The sequence below is a fragment of the Botryllus schlosseri genome, chromosome 6 (assembly GCF_051294905.1).
Source record: "Botryllus schlosseri isolate E-star chromosome 6, Bs_hap1, whole genome shotgun sequence".
NCBI classification, from domain to species: domain Eukaryota; kingdom Metazoa; phylum Chordata; class Ascidiacea; order Stolidobranchia; family Styelidae; genus Botryllus; species Botryllus schlosseri.
The window spans coordinates 18366279-18389697 of NC_137241.1; the positions used below are offsets into that span (position 1 = coordinate 18366279).

A 23419-nucleotide genomic window follows, 5' to 3' on the forward strand; every position below is an offset into this window, starting at 1 on the left:
TACCGTCTGTGTAATATTCTCACGGATATCTAGATATCCCTGAATATTCTAATCATTCCAGAAAATGAAAGGCCAGTAGCCTCGAAAGGAAGTTCAACAACTAGGTTACGATTGACGATTGATGCGATTGATATCGCTCATTCGATATCTGTCAGGCATTTAGTAGAAAATTTTTGAGCAGCTTGATAACTTTCATGTGTGTTACAGTCGATTTCTATCGATTGCGGTAATTGCGGACTTGAAGTCGATTTACTAGTGAAATTTACTACAAGAAATTTTCAAAATGAGCGGTACAGTGGCAGTGCAAGTGAACTACATTGATAAAAAGCATTCGTCGAGCATGTGTGAAACAAAATAATAGAAGGCACCTTCAGCCTAAGGGGTACGCATGATTCAGTAGGTACAACAAGTTACCGGTTGACTGCAGTCGAAGCAAATGGAAAGCTATCACGACTCACAAGACAGGGGTGCCTTGTGTATGTGCAGTCGGGTAAATCCGAGGGCAAAGATAGAGAATATGTGACTCACCTTGACGCGAAGAACGGAGTTCACATGAAATCAACCATTAAATCACTCATCCGTCGACAGGTTCATAACTGACGTACCGCCCCAAACCACCAATTGAAGGGTCAAAATTATTTCGTAAATTAACGTAAAATATATTAGACTATTTTTTGGCATATTTTGTCAACTATACAGTGATTTCTCTTCGCACAATTTTCTATCACCTTTAATGTAGGGTTACCATATTTTGAGATCCAAAAAGATGACACTTTATAGGCTACAAGTTACAAAAGATATAATAGCGGACGAGAAAACAGGTAATTTCAAAATTTGTAGGGGAAATATTATTGGGTTGACTAAAAAAGATCATTTTTCCAACTCGACTCCTGAAACACCCGCTCCCACGTAGAATCGGTTGGCGTTGGCCGTTTTTTAGTCAACCTTGCCGTCACTGCAGTCGAAATCCAGACTTCGCGTCATTTATGGCATTTTTTGTTGTCCGCGCACAATCGCCTGGCTCTCAAAGTTACAAAAGAGGACGAATTGCCCAAAAGGACGACATTTGAGCGTCCTCGGTGGACATTTTCGATTTCTTGAAAAGGGAGAACATATCCTCCTTTATGGAGTTTGGATTCACATGCGTCACACAAAAGCAGATATTTTTCTGGTTTGGTCTTGAGACTCCTACTCGCCCATCCGAGTGAGCTGTGGAAAGCCAAGAACGAAAAAATACCGGTCTGGTATAAAATGACCAATGGAGTCAAAACATCGTTATCAATACGCAGACCTCAAAATGGAATGTGAGAAAATGTGGCGATGCAAAATAGACATTGTACCGATAGAAGATAGTCATTGGCGCTACAGGAGTCGTAAGCAAAAAAACTCATGAGACATATCCAACAGATCCCGGGTAACGTTCGATTCGACATGATCCAGAAGATCACGCTATTGGGCACTGTGCACATTCTTCGGAAGGCCTTGAATGCACCACTGGACTAAAATTACACTTGTGAATCACAGCATAATTTCTGTAATTTCGATTCTTCATTTTCAATCATCTCTACCTCTGCTCTGTAACCCTTGCCAATTCTTCATCTACTGCAATTCTGTAATCAATCTGACCTCTTCATGTAGGCCTCTATTGCATAGGAATAACAATTTGACTGTATTACTGAAATTTTAAAAAATATACTTCAATCTCGCCATTTTTCTTTGGGGCAGGTTGCTCCCCGGATTATGTGTGTATTTACCAGTTTTACTGTGAATAAAGAATATAATAATACTGTGAATAATACTGTGAATAAAGAATATAATAATAACATGATAATTTATAGAGCGCCGAATATAGCAATATATCATCCCTACACTTGGGCGATGTACACAAGGCTAATAGAATATAAAAAGTATAAAGATTTGTATAAAAGACGGAGTGCATAGTTATATGGAATGAATGAACACTACTGCAGATAAAAACAGTTTGATGTCACGCTTGAAAACATATAGTGAGTCAGGTAATGTGACAAAAGCTGGGAGATTGTTCCACAGAAAGGCAGCCGATGAAGAAAAGGTTCGGTCACCGTAGGTCGATGTTTTCACTCTTGGCACTGATAAAAGTTGCTGCGACTCACAACGTAATGTCCTTCTGGAAATCCCAAGACGATACGCTGGTGCACCTCTTTCGATGCATTCGAAGACGCGAGGAATAAGCTTGTATTCAGAGACATAGTTAATGGGAAAGCCAATGCAGCCGTTACGTGATCACGTTAACACTAAAACAACAATAGTTTGGTCTGAACCATTCCAATATCCTTCGAGTAGCGACAAGCGTTATCGGAGGCAATGAGATAGCAACATGTAACATAATGGACGCGCCCGAATCGACCCACGAGAGCCATGAGTAGTCCTAACCGTGTGACATCAAAAGGGCTAAAAATGTGTAATTACGTACCCTAAATTTGCGAAGATACAACTACAAGTAAAAGTTAAAACTGATCACGTGCAATATATCCAAGTGCCACAAATTCCTCTTATGCTATATGTGATCCGAAGGCCATTGTTTGATGGTACTGTTACGGCGCCATCGCTAAATCCAATGACAAGATATTACGAAACGTGTGTAGGGCCTACCACGTCGTTGCGACTATAGTGCTGCAGTGTGCACTGTCCGTGTTTCCAAAAAAATTGTTGGATTTGAGGAGTTGAGTTGCATGCATTCAAAACTATGTTTTGTTTTATTCCTAGGTTTATATAGTTAAATTTGGCAGTGCTGTAACTTTATTAAACAAATGCTTTCAACATCCTTACAACAGTTTTAACAAGTACTGATCCATTCGTCGACGACTCCACATAGAGTGAATTGATTATTCTGCATTCAACACGTTCTGGTGCTCCCATAACATCGGCAAGATGATGGCATCATTAGTATGTATTATACGTACAAGGAGTGACTCAGAGCACATTACATGGATGTGTAATGAAGCGACATTCTGGATGACGGGGGGACAAGACCGCCTGTAGCTTTTGTAAAATCAGATGGCATCAACCAAACGTGGTGTTACAATTATAGTAAGTTGTCTGAAAGGTCAGAATTCTTGCTCACTGAGCTCCCGCATAACAGAATCTGACTCGATTGCAACATCAATCTCAAAATATTGACCTTGCAATCCTCTCGTGACGAACGACATCATCGAACGACGAAATATCCTGCCTGAGATTTGGGCAAAATCAGATGGTATCAACAGAAAGTGTTGTTTCTAGTATAGAAAACTGGGTGAAAAGTCAAAATTTCCGATCGCTACGCTCTCGTATAACAGAATTTGACTCGATTGCAACACCGATCTCAAAATATTGACCTTGCATCCTCACATGACGTACGGTGCAAGTGCATTTTGCACGGTTCAGAGAATCTTGCGATTGTCTTACGCAATTTTGTTTTCGAGAACAATCTACGTCAGCGGAAAATGAGCTGCTTCAGCGATCTGATTGTAAAAATGCATTACCGCAATACCGAATTAGACGTAACCAACAACGTGCAGTTAAATACGAAAGCGAAATATAGATTTTATCACCAATTGCAACGATGTATGAACAATGAACCTAATAATAATAAATTATTATTTCCGTGGCTGGAATGTTGGTACATTTGGATCCAGAAAACACTTCAGCCACTATTCAATTGTGCAGTCACCATAACAATGCAGTCACTAAGTTACGCATTTCTGCGGCTATGATCGTGTCTGAACACAGTGAAATGCTGTCAGACACGGCAATTACCAAGCTGGCAAGTCGTTTATGTTTCTTCGCCAATACCATCAGAACATAGAAGTTTAATCCCGCATAGCGAATCAAACAGAGGGAACAGAGCGAAGACTTCTGCTTTTGCGAATAATGGCTGCAGCATGCAGAACAATGTTATGAACCAATAAATTCAACAGGAAACGAAATTTAACCACAATCCATTTAGTATTAGTACATAGTTCCCTGACCTCGCTCAAGGGTGGGGTAAAACTACTTACGAAATGTCTGAGATTCACGCATATCACCGTTTGTGCGGTTAGGTGAAGCAGAAAAACTGATGATGGCATGAGTTTAGGAGAGCATTTTTTATGCATCGCTGGAACACAGATGTAGTCATTGTCTACTGAATAGGGATCGACTCAGGAGAATGTGCTCAATAAACCACTATAAATAACCGCGAGAAGAACGTGTCGATTAGACGCGAAAGCTGGTAAGTTCTGTGAGGCTTCCTATCGCACTCACGAAGCATTATTATTGAATCCAGCGTAATACTTGCCTCGCATTCGTGGCGCATAGATTTAACGACCATATAGCTAGTTAGCTACTTATTTCATAGTCATTACCGCTTATACTCGATATATCAAATTCAGGCCCGTTAGTTTGTATCAGTCCGTTCGACAGAAGTAACAACATGAGGTCGGTATGTATTGCGATGATGCTTGGTGCAATTATTTGCATGACTCAGGCTACTCCCCATCGCCACCGGCATGGTGGTGAACATCACGGAGAAGGTGATGGAGGACATCACGGAGAACGTCGCGGGGGACATCACAGGGAGCACGGAGAGGGACATCACGGGGAGCACGGAGAGGGACATCGCGGGGAACACGGAGAGGGACATCGCGGAGAGCATGCAGGGTCTGGCCGAGGACTGCAGGGTCTGGCCGCGGAAATCAGAAGGGAAATGGAAAGATGTAAATCGAGCAACGTATGCGTGACTGAGTGCAAAACACCGAGAGCAGTTGCCCAATGCATACAAAGTGCATCATCATCTGGCAAACGTATGAAATAATCTCATTTTATACATCTGTCGCTTCATGAAGCTCGTTTTCTTACAGCTACCTTCAGCCAAATACTGAGCTGCCGGGCCAAATCCAACATATCCGGGAGATCTGACGCTAGGACTCTTCTAACAAATTGTCATGACTGTCTTCATGTGGCGGCTTGCGCAGCAGGTAAGGCATCATATATGTCAAAGGTTTGAGAGTATATCCGGCTAAACCAAGCGAGAATTGCAAGATGCTCGTAGGAAATAGCGGAAACTTCGATGCGGGCAATGTTTCGCGCTTCACCAATGAACATGAACAGTGAACACGAATGCTGCGCTTTAGTTTAAAATTGATGCAATGATACGGAGATGTTTGGAGTCTGGATTATGCTCTCTGTATACTTAGACATGCAATGCATACATAACATAGTAGGCTATTTATACCTTACTTTGAAAAATTGTATACAGGAAACTACCGTAATGTTCAGATTACTACGAGCGTGATATATATTATTTAGGCCAATTCACTAAAGTATCATTGAATTCATTCAGGGTCCAATGAGTAACATGGGTGAGCATCGTCGAAGGAATCGCATGATCAGTTTTAACAAGGATCATCATCATTTATTGCAATTTTCATCAGTTCAGAACAACACGAGATTGCGTTACACTGAAATCATAAAAGTCACTCCTCCCCGGAAGTGACTCTACATTTAATTGAAGATGCATGGACTCATAATCAACTTGGATCTTCTGAATACATTTTACTGCCGAATCAGTGTTATTGTTGACTTGCCAGTTTCACACTTCTATCGATTTATGATCCTGACAGGATTAAGAATGTTAGCAAAGTATTGCCAGAATTGTAGCGCAAATACGCTAGCCGTGGATCGTTGTGAATTAATTGGAGAGAGAGAGAGAGAGAGAGAGAGAGAGAGAGAGAGAGAGAGAGAGAGAGAGAGAGAGAGAGAGAGTGAGAGAGAGAGAGAGAGAGAGAGAGAGAGAGAGAGATATTAAATACTTTATTTATCATAATAAGAAAGAAAAAATATTAAAAACTTCAGATACGTAATTAAACTACGCAATATACGGAAAATATTGACCGGTCACAGTAGGAAAATGGAGATCAATACAAAAGAGTCGTGATATAAACTGTACCAAGGTGGCTATATACGCAATCACATTATGTATATGCAGTATATGCACTTTAATAGCGAGATGAAACTGCAGCGAAGTGATCTGCTGACCATTGAGTCTACTGCAACTATAAGGAGTAATTCCTAATTCGATTTACATTCCGTACGTCGCACCACAGCAGTGAATTTAGTGAACCTGACATAGTGTAGGTGTAAGAGCACATGACATATGTCAATTTAAGTAAAGGAAATAAATAATATGTTGGATGGTACTAGTTTATACTAGTTCTCTTATCTTTTGTAGGATTCAATAAAATAGTTATGATACAGCATAGGCGTAGCCAGAAGTCGAAATTTTCTGTAGATTACCATAAGATGGAGTAGCCTATTGTTGGATATATCTATCAAACTTGAAATTTGTTTGCGCTTCGCGCGATATATACGGTGTCAGTACGCGCCCCCAGATCAATAAACATGAAAAATAAGCCTAAATAAAAACACGCATGATGTAGACCAGTGGTTCTTAACCTTGCCTCCAGCGCGCCCCCAAGGGGCGCTGGCGATTTTGAAGGGAGCTGAAATGCTCCGGGGGCGATATGGCGGGCGCTGGGCTCAGGGGAGCGATATGGGGGGGGGCGCTGAAGATAAATGGCTTCGCATCAGATGATGTAGTAGTAGGACATATCCTTAATGAGTGTTCAGAGCAAATTTAACATTCCACAAAACATGTCAAATCTCGAAGCTTTTGGTCGCGCTACGCGACGATGTTTGCTACAAATGTTTTCATAAATGTAGTTGGATATCATAATTCGAGTAAAATGAATTGCACGTACTTTTAGATCGCCAATTTTGCGTTAAGACACTGCCGTCACGCTTGCTAGGGTTATTTTTAACAAAATGTTTCGAACTAGGTAGCCTATTATATTCTGCAGCGCGCAGCGTGTGGGAATTGAGGAAGGAGGTACTGTATATCACTTCTGTACATAAATATGTTTTGAAGCTTTGTGCACGAAATTAATAACTTACTCTACTTTTATTTGAGAGCTACAAAATTAAATCGTCAGAATATTTTTTCATCGTATCATAGAGGATGATACTATCTAGTGTTGTGGTCCACAACCTCGCATGAGTGTTATATAATATGAGTGGCTTTGTTTGGAATTTATTCATGTTAAAATTACTAACTGGGTGCAGTAATAAATTCAATGTGAGCAGATACATGAATCCCATTCTCAGTTGTTATAAACATAAATTATACAACATGTTTTGACGACTCACCCACGAAAAAATACGCAGAATTATAGAAAATAGAACGAGGCATTTCGACGTCGGCCATTACCACGCCACGATGCACGAAGACATATGAAGTTCCGGCCAATATAGGACTCCGAGAAGTGTGCCAAAAAAAAACGTCAGCGAGAAGACCTTATCCGAAGAGGATTGCCCTTATATTTACTGTAAACTTCGATGTATATAAGTCTATTTGTCCATAGGTGCTTAAATCGCTCGTGCCGAATTATCGTGTTGTCGCAAGCTGCACCCCACAGCACAAATAGCATCCATCAGAGAAAAATAATTTGCCAGTGAATAAATACCAATTTTGAATCGTGTGCTTACTTTAGTTTGGTCCGTTTATGCGTTTCAATACCTTTTGACTACATAGAGGACAAGAGCTAACAAAATAACAACATGTAACGAAGTAATTGTACCAACGGGCACGCTCGAATATGTGTAATTATTAATTACGTGGCCTTCAATTTCCGAGACAACAGCTCACTCAGCGCTACTGGTAAATCTGATTACGTGGGCTGAGAGGATAAATAACATAGCGACATATATATCATATGCAATTACCACCTATTCATTCATGCATTATAGAAAATTTTGGTGCCTAGGGCGACCAGGTCACACAAACTTTGTTGACCATCGAAATCACGCGACGGGGTTCTTCGGGACGAAGCCCCCAGAAATTTCGTTTATCATGCTATGAGTGCACAAGACAATCGTTTTTAGGGGGGGCTGACGAAGTGCTGTTACGGTTCTCCCTCTTACCCATTGTCTTTATTACAGTCCTTACAATATGGGGTGGGGGGGGCGCTAGAGCACGATAATTTTTGAAAGGGGGCGCTGGAGGAAAAAAGGTTAAGAACCACTGATGTAGACTGTCGACTGTCGACTGTAGAGAATTGAATATAACTGTATAACTGCATTGTTGGGTGCTGCCTGTGCTGCGCGATAATTAGGCACCAGTTGTTCAGCGCCAAAAAGACACACGAAGGCAGATATATATAGTTTCAGCCATCACGAAGTCTGATCCTAGAACGATTGCCGGCGGCAGAACCTTGAGCAAAGATCACGTCGGATGTTCCTGTCCTTGAAATATGAGTCCAGCGACCAGCAAAGGGAAATATAAGTCCCCATGAATAAATGCAATTGGGAATCGTGCGATTCTCACAGAAGAAGGTTTTCTTTTATTTGTATTGGAACATGTGAGCGATCTTTTGAACGGATACAACTTTCTCTTTAAGGTCACAAAATAACAGCATGTTTTAACAAAGTAATTAATGAAAATTCGCCACCCTATTGACGCTCACCCTCGACAAACTCTATGAATAGTCTTACCACACGTCAGGAGCATATAGTTCAAGATGTATGATTACGTGCCCTCTAAATCTTTGATGATATCTGATATCGCTTCAATCAGCTCTAGCGGTAAATCTGATAATGATAACGCTTATGGTATATGTAAGTAACAACATTATTGACCAATTTCATTCATTTACTTTGAAAAATCGCGCTTGGCCCGGAAGTTATTGCACGACGATTTTCCATACCATTAGTATTATAACAAAACATTATGCGTCTAGTGGGTTAAATATCTGTATAATGAGCTCAGATACAGGCGCTGAACTCTAATTTTCGGTAGGTATGCGAGATCGATGACGTCACAAAATCGACAAATTAGCCGACTCGCAAGTCGCAAGTGTTCAATATCATTACCTGTCGTTTGGACATGGGGGTAAAAATGCGATATTATCATGCAGGCGCGTAGCAATCCGGCCGCCGGCTGAATTGATTGAGTTTGGTTACAAATTTACGAAGTTAGCATGTATTTATTAGGTTTCAGTAGGCCTAATGAAGCGAAATCTGTCGTCTCGATAATTTTTAGCTCAAACTGTATTGTCCAACAGATGCTTGGCCAATGGCAGAATTTATGGCCTTTGATTGCAACGCATCAGCCTTGATGGGATGAGTCAAGGGTGAGCTTTTCACCGAGGGTGGTGCGCGTGTTTTAATAAATCTGGGGACATGCTGATTTAGGCGTTCCTGCAATTCTGCTATTGACAAGCATCTGTTGGATAATCCCGTTTGTGCGAAAAATTAACGAGATGACAGATTTCGTGTCGTCGGGAGGGGCCGTTCACACTATCATTTGTGTGCCTTGGAGTCGACTTTTCTCAAAATACACCAGCCAAGGCTCTGTCAACAAACAGAGTTCGTGTACCATCTAAAAATAGGACATTGAACGCTTTCTTATTCGAAATTTCACACTGGTGACGCCATATTTTATGATACGATTGTTGATATACAATGTTCTTTCCAATTCTTTATAGCTGCTGACGATTACCTCTGACGAGTGTCAGCCGAAAATATTCGGGTTCATTTCAATATGAATATACTATTCAATTGTAGCCTATATGAATGCTAAAATCGGGGATATTTGTTATGCCTAAAGCCGTCCAATGCCTCTTCGGAAAACGGGGAAAGAGAATTCTTGCAGACCCGCGTCAAACGCATGGATGAATACCCGACAGACAATGATATATCGTGAGTTCTGCTGGTCATATACTGCGTTTCCGTGCACGACCGATGAGCCCATTTTCGAGAGACTCGGCCGACGAACGAGAGAATTTTGTTGCGCAAGCACACCCACGTCGGTGGACTCGTCGGCCATCGCATAGTGTCCTATATGGTGTCGACACAAGCAAATCTCACGGCTCAGTGAAATTGTGTCACGTCACACTTTCCATTTGGCTCAAGGCAATTTGACGGTAATTTTTGACCGACTTGCCGAGCATCAAATTTGATAAAACAGGTATCAATCGAAAGCTGACGCTGTACTGCTTGCGAAAATATAAATTTTACTCCGCTTGTGGCCCTGGAACCCCCACAATCAGCCCCAAATTATTCATTGTTGAGGATATTGGCAGTGTGACGAAACAATGCTGTCTGGCGAAATGAGAGATTAGCTCAAGAGCAAGGATGCGGCTGCGCGGCGAGAGTGAGATCAGCTGACGTCGCGGCAATAGCAATGTGCAATCGCGTCCCAGAGAAACGCTGCGCTGATGATACTTTTTCTATGCGCTTCGGTAGAAGCGAGCACACCTTACCAGCCTTTCCTTGACTTGTAAGGGTTGAACTGGGTCCACGGAATGTATTTGGGCCCTACGAATTTTCGCGCATTATCCTTCAACTTATAGAGATACTTAGGCTACGTCTAAGTAGTCTACATTGAATATGTCAGATTATTATGATATCGATTGCCTCAGCCCGCTTGTTGCGTAGGGCTCTAGAGACGCGTGGCGCTGTTGATATTTTCTATAGGCGCTTCGCTAAAAGCGAGCAGCCGAGCACACATTACCAGCCTTTCCTTGACTTGTAAGGTTAGAACTTGGTCCACAGAATGTATTTGGGCCCTACGAATTTTCGCGCAATATCCTTCAACTTATAGAGAATCTTCCGTCTAGGTCAGAGATTCCCAACTGCGGCCCCGAGGGCCGCATGCGGCCCCCAGCTAGCCTTCTTGCGGCCCCCACAAAAATATTGAGAAATCGATTTATGAAAAAAAAAGATTATATTTATAAAGCACTCTTTCTAGGCTTGGAGTCTAGAGTTTTCAGTTTGGATTGCAGGAAAGTTGTGAGTAGACTACCAAGATTACGTCACTGCTGTTTCAATGCAATGTGCCCTAACTTTCCAGTTGAACGAGCAGTACCTATAGATATAGGTATAGATATAGGTATTGACAGGACCGTAACTGCCGCACCCCAAGCCCCCCAATCGGGGGTAGCGAGCTCGAATGGGGCCCAAAATTATTTAGTGAATTAGCATAAATTATAATACAACTTTTTCAAAAAAATTTCATATTTTTCAAGTACCTTAATTATTGGGTACTCTTCCACCAAGATCAAATACGCAAGATTTATAGAAGTGGGCATATCGGCGTTGACCATTACCGCGCCACGACGCACGAAGACGTGTAAAGTTTTAGGCCATGTACCATGCGACTCCAAGAAGTGTGCCAGAACGATCGGCAGCGACAAAACCTTGGCCGAAAAGTACTGCTCTCACGCTGACCGAAAACTTCGTTATGTAGCCTATATACAAAATACATATAGGTATAATTGACCACAGGCGCCTAAATGACTGGCGCCGAATGTTCCTGTCTTGGCAATCTGACCTCACGAGACAAATAGGCTACCATCCCGCAGGGAAGAAGTATATGTGCCAGTGGAGAACTATCAATTTGAAGTCGTGTGCATCTTTTAGTTTAGTACGTTTGGGCGACCAACGGGTCCGCCCGTCCGAATATGTTTAATTATTATTTACGGGCCCTGCAGTTTCCAAGACACCTCACTCAGCTCTACCGGTAAATCTGATTACGTGAGCAGAGAGGACAAGTGATTGATCGCAATATATACGCAATTCCCGATCTTATTGACCTATTTTATTTTGAATTATCGAAAATTTTCGCGCTCCACGCGGGCTCACTAACCGGGGATCCTGATTTTGTGGCAGAAGCGAACAACGGGAAGGGGGGTTTATCACCCAATGGAAGCTCAAGACCCAAGTGTTTTTGGTGGCCTGACGAAGTGCTGTTTCGTTCCTGCCAACGGGTATACGCCCGAAGATGTTTAATTATTATTGAGTGGTCCTACCTTTTCAAACACAACTCACTCGGCTCAACCGGACAATCTACTTACGTGAGCAGAGAGGAGATAAAAATTAATACCAATATATATGCAATTCCCGATTATATTGACCGATTTAATCATGAATTATAGAAATTTTTCGCGCTTCGCGCGATTAGTCGGTAGAAGCTGCCTAAAACGGACACCCGATTTAGATGATAAATAGGGGTAAACAGCCATCCAACCTGAGGGGGGTCTGGGGGGCTTCGAAGTTCGGTTTATCACCCTATGGGGGGCCCAAAAGCAACGTTTTTTGGGGGCCTGACGAAGTGCAGTTACGGTCCTGGGTATTGATAACTAATTTACGGATAGATGTGCAACAAGTGACTCACGATTGAATACGCCGAGATGCGTACTGCTTAGCCGGTAAAAAGCAGCATAATTGGCAGTCCTATAGCTCGCGACCCAAGTGTCCGAATAATTTGATATGTCGCTGTTTATCGAAAGCAAGTGTTGCCCTGATTCCAAAAATACGAATTGAAATCTCGCCAGGGCAATGAAACTACTCCGAAATAGCCAGCATAGTTGATTGCTCTGAACAACGGGAGCGCGGCAACACAATGGCCAATGGCGTCAAGCGAATTATCGCAACAATGCCAATTTTCATATTTTGGTGACTATTTTGGGTTTCTTTCATTGCCCCGGTATTCGTGCGGCCCCGACCGTACTCTGAAATTCTAAATTTGGCCCTGCCACCGAAAAAGGTTGGGAACCACTGGTCTAGGTATAGCTATTGGTCCCCAGAGGCAGGTTGCGCTGTTGATGGCGGGTGTCGATACTTTTTATAGTCGCACACATTACGAGCCTTTCGTTGACTTGTATAAAGGATAGTGGTACACAGAATGCATTAGGGCCTTATGAACCTTCGCGCATTCTTCTGCAACTTATAGAACTTTCCATCTATGCAGCTATTAACATTAAATATGTCAGTGTCAGATCATGAGGTCGACTGGCTTAGTCCGGAAATAATACCGGAATTACTGGCGATTAATGACGAGGATGAGGCCATTGCCGCGACGCCAGCTGATCTCACTCTCGCCGCGCAGCCACATCTTTGCTCTTGAGCTACTCTCTCATTTCGCCTAACAGCATTGTTGCGTCACACTGCCAATATCCTCAACAATGAATAATTTGGGGCTGATTGTGGGGGTTCCAGGGTCACGAGCGGAATAAAATTTATATTTTCGCAAGCAGTACAGCGTCAGCTTTCGATTGATACCTGTTGTATCAAATTTGATGGTCGCCAAGTTGGTCAAAAATTACCGTCAAATTGCCTTGAGCCAAAAGGAAAGTGTGACGTGAGATTTCACTGAGCAGTGAGATTTGCTTGTGTCGACACCATATAGGACACTATGGCCATCGAGTGAATACTTCGGCTTAGCCCAGTATTCCCAACCGGGGGGGAATTCCCCCCTTGGGGGGAATTTTGAAATTTTTACGGGGGAATCTGGCTTTGGCATTGTATTGGAAGATACACTGGGTTTAAAGGTTTTTAGATTTTTATGGTATAGAACTGTTAAGTAGAAATTAGTTATTTACAATTGTATGTTTCTTTGGCGGATTTCAAGCTAGGTGTATGTTTAAATGCCTTCCGTAGATATTACATCCCCTGATAAAGTGAGGCTCACGAGACGATTTCGTTGGGTCCGCGACACCCTCTCGACCAAATTGCTACTAAGCAGGAAAATGTCAAGCCGAATTCAGCACAAGGCCGCTAGTGAAATTGTTTAACTATTTAAGCCAACATATGAGCTAACGTGAAAAACATACCAAATTCATCGATAGAGCTCAAATCCATAGCAAGCGGACTTGGTGATTTATTTTTCGTCAGCGGCTACCCGACCGCTCAAAAACAGGTCAAATTTAAATGTACTTTAGTTTAGTGCGGTCCGCATTCGCCATAGTTCGGACATATCTGAATATGTTTTGCCATGAACTGCTCAGTTAACAAATGGTTGCGCGTTAAAAATCACATTTGTTTAGTCACAGGCAACTTTTTCCTAGGGGGGGAATTTTAGCTCAAATTTCGGCCAAGGGGGGCACGAGACTAAAAAGGTTGGGAACCACTGGCTTAGCCGTTCGGCCATGCTTGCGCTGTGTCTTCGATTAGCAAATTGCAATTTGCTACTTACAATACACTTTTCGTATCAAATTAACCATGGCTGCACTCCGGACGGATCTTGGACGCATTGAGAAACCAGGAATTTAATTATGATTGCAACGGACATTAGTAGTACCGGTACTGCTACGAATTACCCGTAGGCTACCGAAATCTTCTTCGCGATCTGCTCACATACGTTGCTGCCACAATTCGAGGGTTTGTGTTCTGGTGCATAGATACAATACTAACTACCGTTTGACCACAAACTAGGTGAACTTATTCACATACCCCTGATCAACAGGACACTCGAAGTTCATGTCTGAATCACAACGAAACAGTAGTACCGGTAGACTAATGGACAAGTTACTATTCTGCGTTCGAAATTATCGGACCACGATATCCCATATCTATATCTCCCACATACTAGGATATGCCACCTAATTTTCATCTTTTTTCCATCTTGTTTTATCGTCTGTTAGTTTTAAGTAATTGGTTTATCATGACCATATTTTACATGTTGGATGGATTTAGGCCTACGTGTTCAAGGTCAAAGCGGGTTGTTTGATTGAATGACCGCTACAAGTCATCTTGGCTCATTCCTACCGAGTCATTTATCGCAATCTTGTGATTATTATGAAATCATTACTGAGTAAGTCAAAACGTCATCGCGATCGCTTCGCCCACCTAGTTCGGCCAAGTCACGGTCGGATTACGCCTTGTCATGGAAACACGGCCAACATGTACAACGCATGCGACATGGCCTTTCGGCCGTCCGTCGGCCGATCATGGAAACGAAGTAATAGACCTTTATAGATCGTCTCTGTGAAGAGTAAATTTCGACACAATTTTACTGACATCAAAGTAACGGCTCATAGTCAAGTATAAATTGCAATATTATCAGCGTATAATTTTCTTGAATTCTCCGTTGGTTGACTAAAAAATAAAAAAAATCCGCCGGAGCGTTACTTCAGTCATGAGTCATTGTATCTCAGTCGAATTTTCCCCTATGTGTGTTATGTTCGTGCATTTTACGTTGGTATCGTTTATCTCTTATTTGTCTAGGATTTATAGTAATTACCGCCAATCATTATTTCCTCGTGTGTCGTGCTTCGTATTTATACCCTGTGTTCTGTTGTCTACTCGTCTTTCGTTTAACTAAACTCTGGATCGTGTCGCCTGTCTTAAAGTTATTCTGCTGTATAATATACTGATTTCATATTGCAACCTCGTCGTATGAGTTTTTGTTCAAGCAAGATCAAGAACGTAACAATATGTAACCAAAATTCTCAAAAGAGAACAAATTCTCAAAATAGAGGACATTTGTGCGTCCTCCGAGGACACTTTCAAAAAAGTCAAAAAAGAGGACAAATCCCCTCAAAGATGAGGACAAATGGTAACCCTATATACTATGAATTGTTAGAATTTCAATATCAAGGGCTAAAACTTACTTCTATGTCAATATGACTGTCAGTTTCCAATTTCACAGATATCACGTATGGAAATTTGAATGAAATATAGGATCCGTTTTTTTCTGGTTTCTTTTAGCGTCCATATCTGGGTTTTCCCGAAATATTTGAATGGCATCCCTGCACGTGACAAAGCATGCCACTTGTTTTCTGAACTGAATGCCAGACGGGGCATGGAATCATAGCGTTGTGGTAGTATGGTCGAATAAAACTTATCTGGAAATGATTGTTGGATCTTTTATCTTCGAAAATATTAGGTCTTCTAAACTTGATAGGCATATGGTTTTGTGATGAGCCTAAGGTAGACATCAGTTCATAACAGAACCTAGCCTTACGACACCAATGGCAGTGGTTCGAATCTCGGTTCAGACCAGGGTTGTAACCAAGTCACAAGGTTCCGAGTCACAAGTCAATCTCACTTGCAGTTTTGACTCGAGTCAAGTCGAGTCATTTTCAATTCATCACCGAGTCAAGCCCGAGTCCAAATCACGGAGTCGAGTCCGAGTCATAGTGCTTGACTCGAGTCCGAGTCCAAGTCCTTGTGTTTACTGTTCAGTTCCGATTTAATGTCATATGAAACCTACTTTTTACAACTCTGCTCGGTGATATCGAATGCTTCGTATTCATAATATACTAATTTACCTCACTCTTAACAGTTTCTGGTAACATTTCCAAGTATCAGTACTGATAGACGAAATAATAACTATTCTTCGAAATTACAATGAAACTCCTGTCTTGGTAGACCCAGTCTCGAGCCATGTGACTTGGTCCGAGTCATGCGAAATGACTCGAGTACAAGTCGAGTCAATGCACAAATTGACTCGAGTCGAGTCGAGTCATTTTTCATTTTCAAGAAAATGACTCGAGTCAAGTCGAGTCACCAAAAATCGCGACTCGAGTTTGACTCATTACAACCCTGGTTCAGATCAACTTCTATGTGTAGAAGATTTATCTGGGCTCCTCATCGCTACCTCGCTGTGATGATTGCGGTGTATGAAAATGCCCAGAGTGAAGCTGGGCCGAGCGGAAAATTCGACACGGACGCACGAAAAACGAGAGAGACCGATGGTGGGAGAGCACGTGGATGAAAGAGCTTCTTGGAGGTACAGAATTTCAATATACAATTGAATAGTATATTCATATTGAAATGAACCCAAATGAACCCGAATGAACCTCAAAAGACACTAATGCTAAAGAAATTACTGTGCGGGCACAAATGACCTTATAGGACAGTGGTCGGGAACCTTTTTGTTCCGAAGAGCCATATTGGCCCTATTTTTTCCATTTTAACTCCCAAAGAGCCACACATGTCAATCAACTGTTACGTCACAATTGGAAGTTCGTGACGTCATTGTAGCACTAAATCGAACTCACTATACATGGGATTCGTCGTGGGCGCCACATTTTCTCTGTAAAAACTCGTACTAATCATGCTGGTTGCCTTATTTGAGCATGCGAAACTTGAGTTACGATAATGTAGGTTCGACCTGATGATCCTTTTAAATGCGAGAACTCATGATCACATGCGTAGGTGGGGCCAAACATGGTCACTGCAAAAGTATATAGGCCTACCCACTGCGTAAGCTGTGATACATCAGGGACGTGGGGTTAGGGGAGACAAATCAGACAGTGCCTCACCTGTTGTCAGGGTGAGTGAACGAATGACTTTGAATGACTAGATTTTGAATATTTTTCTACCAAATTTACATAATTTGCATATTTATCGCTTATTTATCGTTCGAAAATAAAGCGCAAAACGACAGGTAAGGCACAGACGGGTCAAGCCTCACCATCGATAACGCGATTAATGGTAACTAGTTTTAAAGTTTATTAGAACTGATATTAATCGAATGTAGCTGTCTCACAGATTCCGAAAATCTAAATAGTGATCGATTTCTCAATTCACAAAGTATTCGGCGGTAACATATAACGTTGCGCTGCACGCTTACATTTTATTGCCGGTACCACAGAGCTACTTATCAATCAAGCTATGGCGTTCTTGTAATTGTAATTGTGAATGTCACGTCCACGGCAATTCAATTTGCACCGTAGATCAGGAGGTCTTTGAAAACTGTGTTGTCATGTGGACGCCGTCGCCATGTGCGCTATTTTCTTTGATCAAGCAACGTATCGCACAATCCAAGATTTCGAGTAGGGTACATCGAATTCGCGAGTGGTAGCCTATTATTCGCCGGCGCGACAGGAACTTAAATTTGAGGATTTTGAAAACAGGGATTCCGAGCACCTAAACCTGAAGACGGCATTGTCTTTACCTCTCAAAGACATGTTTATACTGCCACGAGAATAACTATTCAGGCAATGATGGAAATTTAGTAACAAATTGCTGCGATATTGATCCATCCAGTACAAAAAAAAATATTTGGCAAAGAGCCATATCTTACACCCAAAAGAGCCATAGGTTCCCGACCACTGTTATAGGAGGTAAGCGCCAATGTTGTGAATAAAACAAACAATATAACAGAACCTCTTATCAATTTAGAATGTGTTCACGGAATGATGACGCGGTCAGTGTGGCGTATTCGGCGAAACCCTACGACTGCTACGAGAGACGCGTCGATCCGAAGAGAACAATTTTTTGAAAAATTTTACGTCATTTACTTCTTATGTCACGATCAGCCTCGATTGTTGCATTATAACTAGGGCTACCAGTGGCGGCTCGTGACAATATCGGGTGGTGGGGCAAGGGCCGCAAGCGACTTGTTATCAATATGACGTCCCAGTAGCGTTTTTCAACGTTCATGATGGTCACATGAATTTCCCGTAAACAATGATTTTGGGATTTTTGGTGCGCTTTCACACGCTCTGACAAATGCTTCAGATCGCGATAACCAATTTTGTTCCAACAAGAGCCACTGCTTCCGGTACCGGCACTGTCGAATAAAAGACAGTAAAAGCAAAACAAGGCGTTTTTATCCTCGCTATGAGTAAGCCATTCATTTTTATCGAAATGCGCTGAAGAAAAGGCACGAGTGCGTTTTCCTCCGGCGTACGATTGGACCAATGGGCAATTTCTAGGCTGATACGGACCTAGTCGCTTTACCTCTAATTTTTGCTCTAAAGGCAGCTGGCTAAACGGCGTACGGAGCAAAGATTCAACACGATTCATGTTCGCACTTGACCTGACTACTTATCTGCAGAAATGGAAATGACTATAAATCGAGAGATTGCGTATGCCTTACTGGAAAGGTCAACGAGTTCGGACACATACGCAATTGTTATCTCATAGATTGGACAAGGAAATGTCATATTGAATCCAAAACATCATTCTGAAGAACTACGGATAGCAGCCTCGGAAATTCGGTCCCGGTACAGCTTGGGAGATTTTGACCTTGAGGCTGGAGATTGTCACACGACACATACGGCTTACGGTCTATAGTAGTGGTTCTCAACCTTTTTTGACACGCCCCCCCCTGGAGATGGTCAAAAAACTCGCGCGCCCCCTGACCCCCCTTGCATTTATCGTCATGTCAAAAAGAGCACATCATCTAATACAGAGGTGGGCAACGTTTATGATAATCATGACCGCATTTCGATTGCTTATGTAGCGTAAGGCCGCATTCCAGGGCATAGCCGCAATGAACGATCTGGACGCAAAATTCCTACGGTAAACTGTCCATATCCATTCCCGGTGAACTCCGGACTATTCTACTTTTCACAATGGCCTATTGTACGCACCGAAATCGCGAGTGGCAATGTTATGAATAGTTGCCAGGAGGTGCATATTGTCGCGCGGAGCGCGAAAATTTTTCAGGGCCGCGAACGAATTGCTATTTCTTGCCAATTCCCATTCCGGCTCAGATTAAGAAGGGCGCTACTGCATTAAAATAGAAAAATGAAGTCTTGTTGAATTGCGCGGAGGGCGAAGAAAATTTCAAGATTAATTAAAATCTCTCGAAAATGCGGGAGTGAATTCGTAATTGCAATTTGCATGTCTACGGCCGCCAACACATACTAATTGAATTAGGCGTCGACGGCCGCTCAAATTCCCTTCTACGGCTGCAGGCTGCCCACCCCTGATCTAATACTATACATAAGGTATATCTTACGCAAATTTTGAATCTGCATTCCAGTTGTTGAGTCTTTTACATTGCTGACAAATTTCTTCAAATTTGTGTGAAAATAACAAAAAACATTTAACAAGACATCCAATTAATTTCAATGTAGGTCACCCTGAGACTAATCCTGATGCTGCTAGTGAGTACAGAGAGCAAGGCGTCGTTCTGTCCTGCCAGGCTAAATTTGATCAGTTTTCGAAATGAATTAATTGTGTTGATTTATAGCCTAATTGAGGGCGAAACCGGGTAACCTATGTTGCATCTAAGTCTGTCTTAGGCAGTGCAGTTCGTAAGCTACTAACAAGAGCTGACCAGCGCGACAAGCTTTAGGCTACTGTCAAAGCTATGAAGCCATGAATGACTTACACGTGGGAATTGCTCTCTATATCTCCAAAGAATTTCAAAAATTTGCTTAAATGAAGTTGAAATCAGACTATACTCAGTTGAGCGCTGTTGCTAGAGTTTGTATTTCGCAAGCTTTCTTGAATATGGAATAAATTTCATCTTCATTAATCGTCTTCTCACAATGGATGTGAAACACATGTTCAGACACGTACAATTTATACTGACTTTGTCAATTTCTCGCGCCCCCCCTATACTGACTTCGCAAATTTTTCGCGCCCCCCCTGAGAGCCCCCCGCACCCCCCAAGGGGGGCGCGCCCCCCAGGTTGAGAACCCCTGGTCTATAGTGTCTACTGTCTATATGTCTGCTGCAAAATCGCCTTCGGAAAATATATTACCGAATAAATACGTGGATGAAAGCCGAAAACTTGGTAGCCTACACTCTTACATGAAATCATCGAGAAGTAGCCTCATGACCGTTTTCGGTATGGTACACTGTCAAAATTAATACGAATTGATCAACGCCGAATTTTGCGTAAAATTTACTGAGGAATAGGCTGATCAAGCGATAAGCTGTTAGCCGCCATCGAAAACGAAACAGCTATCGCGCTTGACAGGGGTTGTAATTGTGAGCAAATGGCCCGAAGGCCACCGTTCCACGGTGAAATTGACATTGGAGAATATAAAATAAAACTAAATATTTGAATGCAAACCGAGGATGTTAGTAAACTGTTTCATGATATCATCATCTCATCACCTATCTCAGTATGGAACACAGATACACCGGCTTTTGCGTGAAATCCGCAATGCGTTAGGTAGGCTAAGTGTCAGATCAGCGCACATCTCTACCATACTCGAACTTGATAACGAAATTGCTGCCCTAATCATTGAGTGCCAACCTTGAGACTTTTGGCACAGCGTTCGATACTAAAATCAAGACATACCATGTAAAAGCTCATGACGGATCTACCTAAGGAGCATCGTTAAAATTAATGGAGACCAATACCGGCTTTGCGTGAAATATGTTTGCGATACATGACGGATCAGCACACACTCGACTTTGGAAACGGAATTACTACCCTAAACTTTGAGTAGAAACCCTGAAACTTAGGACAGTGTTAAATACCACCATCACGACATGACATACCAAGTTTCAAGAATTATCATGGTGTGAAACACCATCAAAATCGACCTCTACCAGCAAAGGTCGACTCAACGCATATCACGGTATCCGAGTTCAGATATAGATACGATTGTTACATCACACCTTAGGGGCGACAGGCATATATGCCCCGGTTGCTCGGCCATTTTACGAATAGGAGAGAGTATATCACCGTTTCTTAATTGTGCGCGGCTTTGAGAGAATAGATAGTGAAAGCTTGTTATGAGCGCTACCGGGGCAAGCCCCGGCTAGGCATTCACAAAGCGAAAACACAGAAGAGAATTCGATTTTCGCAGAGACTTCTCTATGTATGGGCATTTGCAAGCGAAAGCACAATAAGAACGCGGGTTTCGCTGTGATCTCGGTATATATTGAGCGCTGTGCGTCTATAAATGGTTAAATTGTTATTGAACAGAATTTTAGGTGGGGCAATGCCCCAGTTGCCCTATAGGACGAGCCGCCACTGAGGGCTACCATACGTCCTCCTTTTTCAGGTTTTTGAAAATGTCCTCCGAGGACGCCTAAATGTCCTACTTTTTGAGAATTTTGGTTAAATATAGGGCAAAATTCGACTGAGATACAATAAATCAACACTGAAGTAACGCCCCGTTGGCTATTTCGGGAGCTGAGCCGGAAAGTTGACCTTTTTTTTAGTCAACCAACCACAAAGTCGGGAAAAATTCCAAGTCTGAAAATTTTGAAAATGTGTGTTCTTCTTTCCCGATTCCAAAATATGGTAACCCTAATTATAACGATGTTTGGTATTGTGAAGCAACTGCCGTCTGGGAGCAGGTGAGAAGCAACGCAAACAGCATGCGTATTAGTAATTGTTGCGCAACCGATGGAGCATTCACACTCTCACTCTCGTGCGCACTATTGCTCCTGAGCTGCTCAGACGGCATGGCTGCGTCACAGGTCACACTACCAAACACCGAGGCTGATTCGCAACATTCAACATGCAACATTCGAGACTGATTTTAGGGGTTCCAGGACCACGATCAGAATAAAATATATATTATCGTAATCAGTACCGCGGTAGCTTTCGATTGATACCGGTTTTATCATATTTCGCTTTTTATCAAAATTACCGTCAAATTGCCTTTAGCCAAATGGAAAGTGTGACGTAGACCAATTTCACTGAGCCGTGAGATTTGCTTGTGTCGACACCATATATGACACTATGGTATGCTGTTTTAAGCTGTTCGAAAGAATTTATATTGCAACTTTTTCTATTTTTAATGCTACTTTTTACTGCAACTTTTATCGTGTTTGACTTGTTTTATGGATTAACGCTTTGTTGTTTGGCTTTTTGCGGAAAATTATTTCTGCATTGCGTTATTTTCTTGCTGTGTACCAGGAAAAAATGTCATTTTTGGCGGTCTCGCCAGATCGTCCGTGAAAAGGGAAAATAATAAAATTTGACAGCTCTGCAGAGGCTGACAGCGAAATGCTGGCGTACGTTTCAAACCCAAAGACCATAAAAATATATATGCATGATCTATTGAATAGCGAAGAAAGAAACGGAACAAGCAGACACCCTGCAAATCTTAAACTGTTGGATTATACAACGGCACCTTTCGATAGTATCTCATATCCTAATTCCCCCACTAATTAACCCCAGATTTCGCGTTGTCGGAAGGGGCCGTTCACACTTTCATTTGTGTGCCTTGGAGTCGACTTACATCAAAATACTCCAGCCAAAGCTGTGTTAACAAAAGGAGTTCGTGAATCATCTAAAAATAGTACATTGAACGCTCTTTTATTCGTAATGTCATATTTTGTGATACGATTGTTGATATACAATGTTCTATCCAATTCTTAGTTGCTGACGATTACCTCTGACGAGTGTCAGCTAGAGATGTACGGATCATGGTTTTTCGAGATCCGGATCCAATCCTGATCCTGTTTTCGTCTCAAAGATCAAAATCCGGATCCAAAAATATCCTGCATAAGGTTGAGCATCTATTTGCCCCTGTCGTCCAATCTTTCTAGTTACACTTCGGCAATACATTGAAGTTTGCTATTCAGGATATTTCGAAATAGTGGTGTAATGCTAGGGTTACCATATTTTGGAATCGGGAAAGGAGGACACTTTTTCAAAATGTTCCGACTTACAATACTGGAGTAAAATCCGGAATGATTAAAATATCCGACGAAATTTTGGTCGGTTGACAAAAAGAGTCAGCTTTCCGGCTCGACTCCCGACGGTTTTTCTTTCACATTTTAAGTTGATTGACTACAAAAAAGGTCGTCACTTTCGTTTGAACAACGAATTTCCTGTTTAGCGTCATTTATGCCCATTTGCACTAGAATCTGTCCGTCATCTTAGCTCTAAAAGCTGTAAAGAAGGACGAATTGCCAAAAACAGAGGAGA

The 23419-nt window shown here is 42.1% G+C and overlaps 1 protein-coding gene across 1 annotated transcript; it reads left to right on the forward strand.

The window, feature by feature from the left end:
• The first annotated feature begins 4219 nt into the window (after positions 1-4219).
• Positions 4220-5564, forward strand: LOC145441327 (uncharacterized). Its single transcript, XM_080319160.1, has 3 exons — positions 4220-4802; positions 4860-4976; positions 5342-5564. The coding sequence occupies exons 1-3, from the start codon at positions 4433-4435 to the stop codon at positions 5353-5355; spliced, it is 501 nt and encodes a 166-aa protein (XP_080175286.1). The 5' UTR covers positions 4220-4432; the 3' UTR covers positions 5356-5564.
• Positions 5565-23419: the final 17855 nt, after the last annotated feature.

Excerpts from the sequence above, each read along its gene's own strand:
- LOC145441327 (XM_080319160.1), top strand. The coding sequence starts at position 4,433 with ATGAGGTCGGTATGTATTGCGATGATGCTTGGTGCAATTATTTGCATG. Across the intron at positions 4,803-4,859 it reads TGCATCATCATCTGGCAAAC|CTACCTTCAGCCAAATACTG; the intron begins GTATGAAATAAT and ends GTTTTCTTACAG.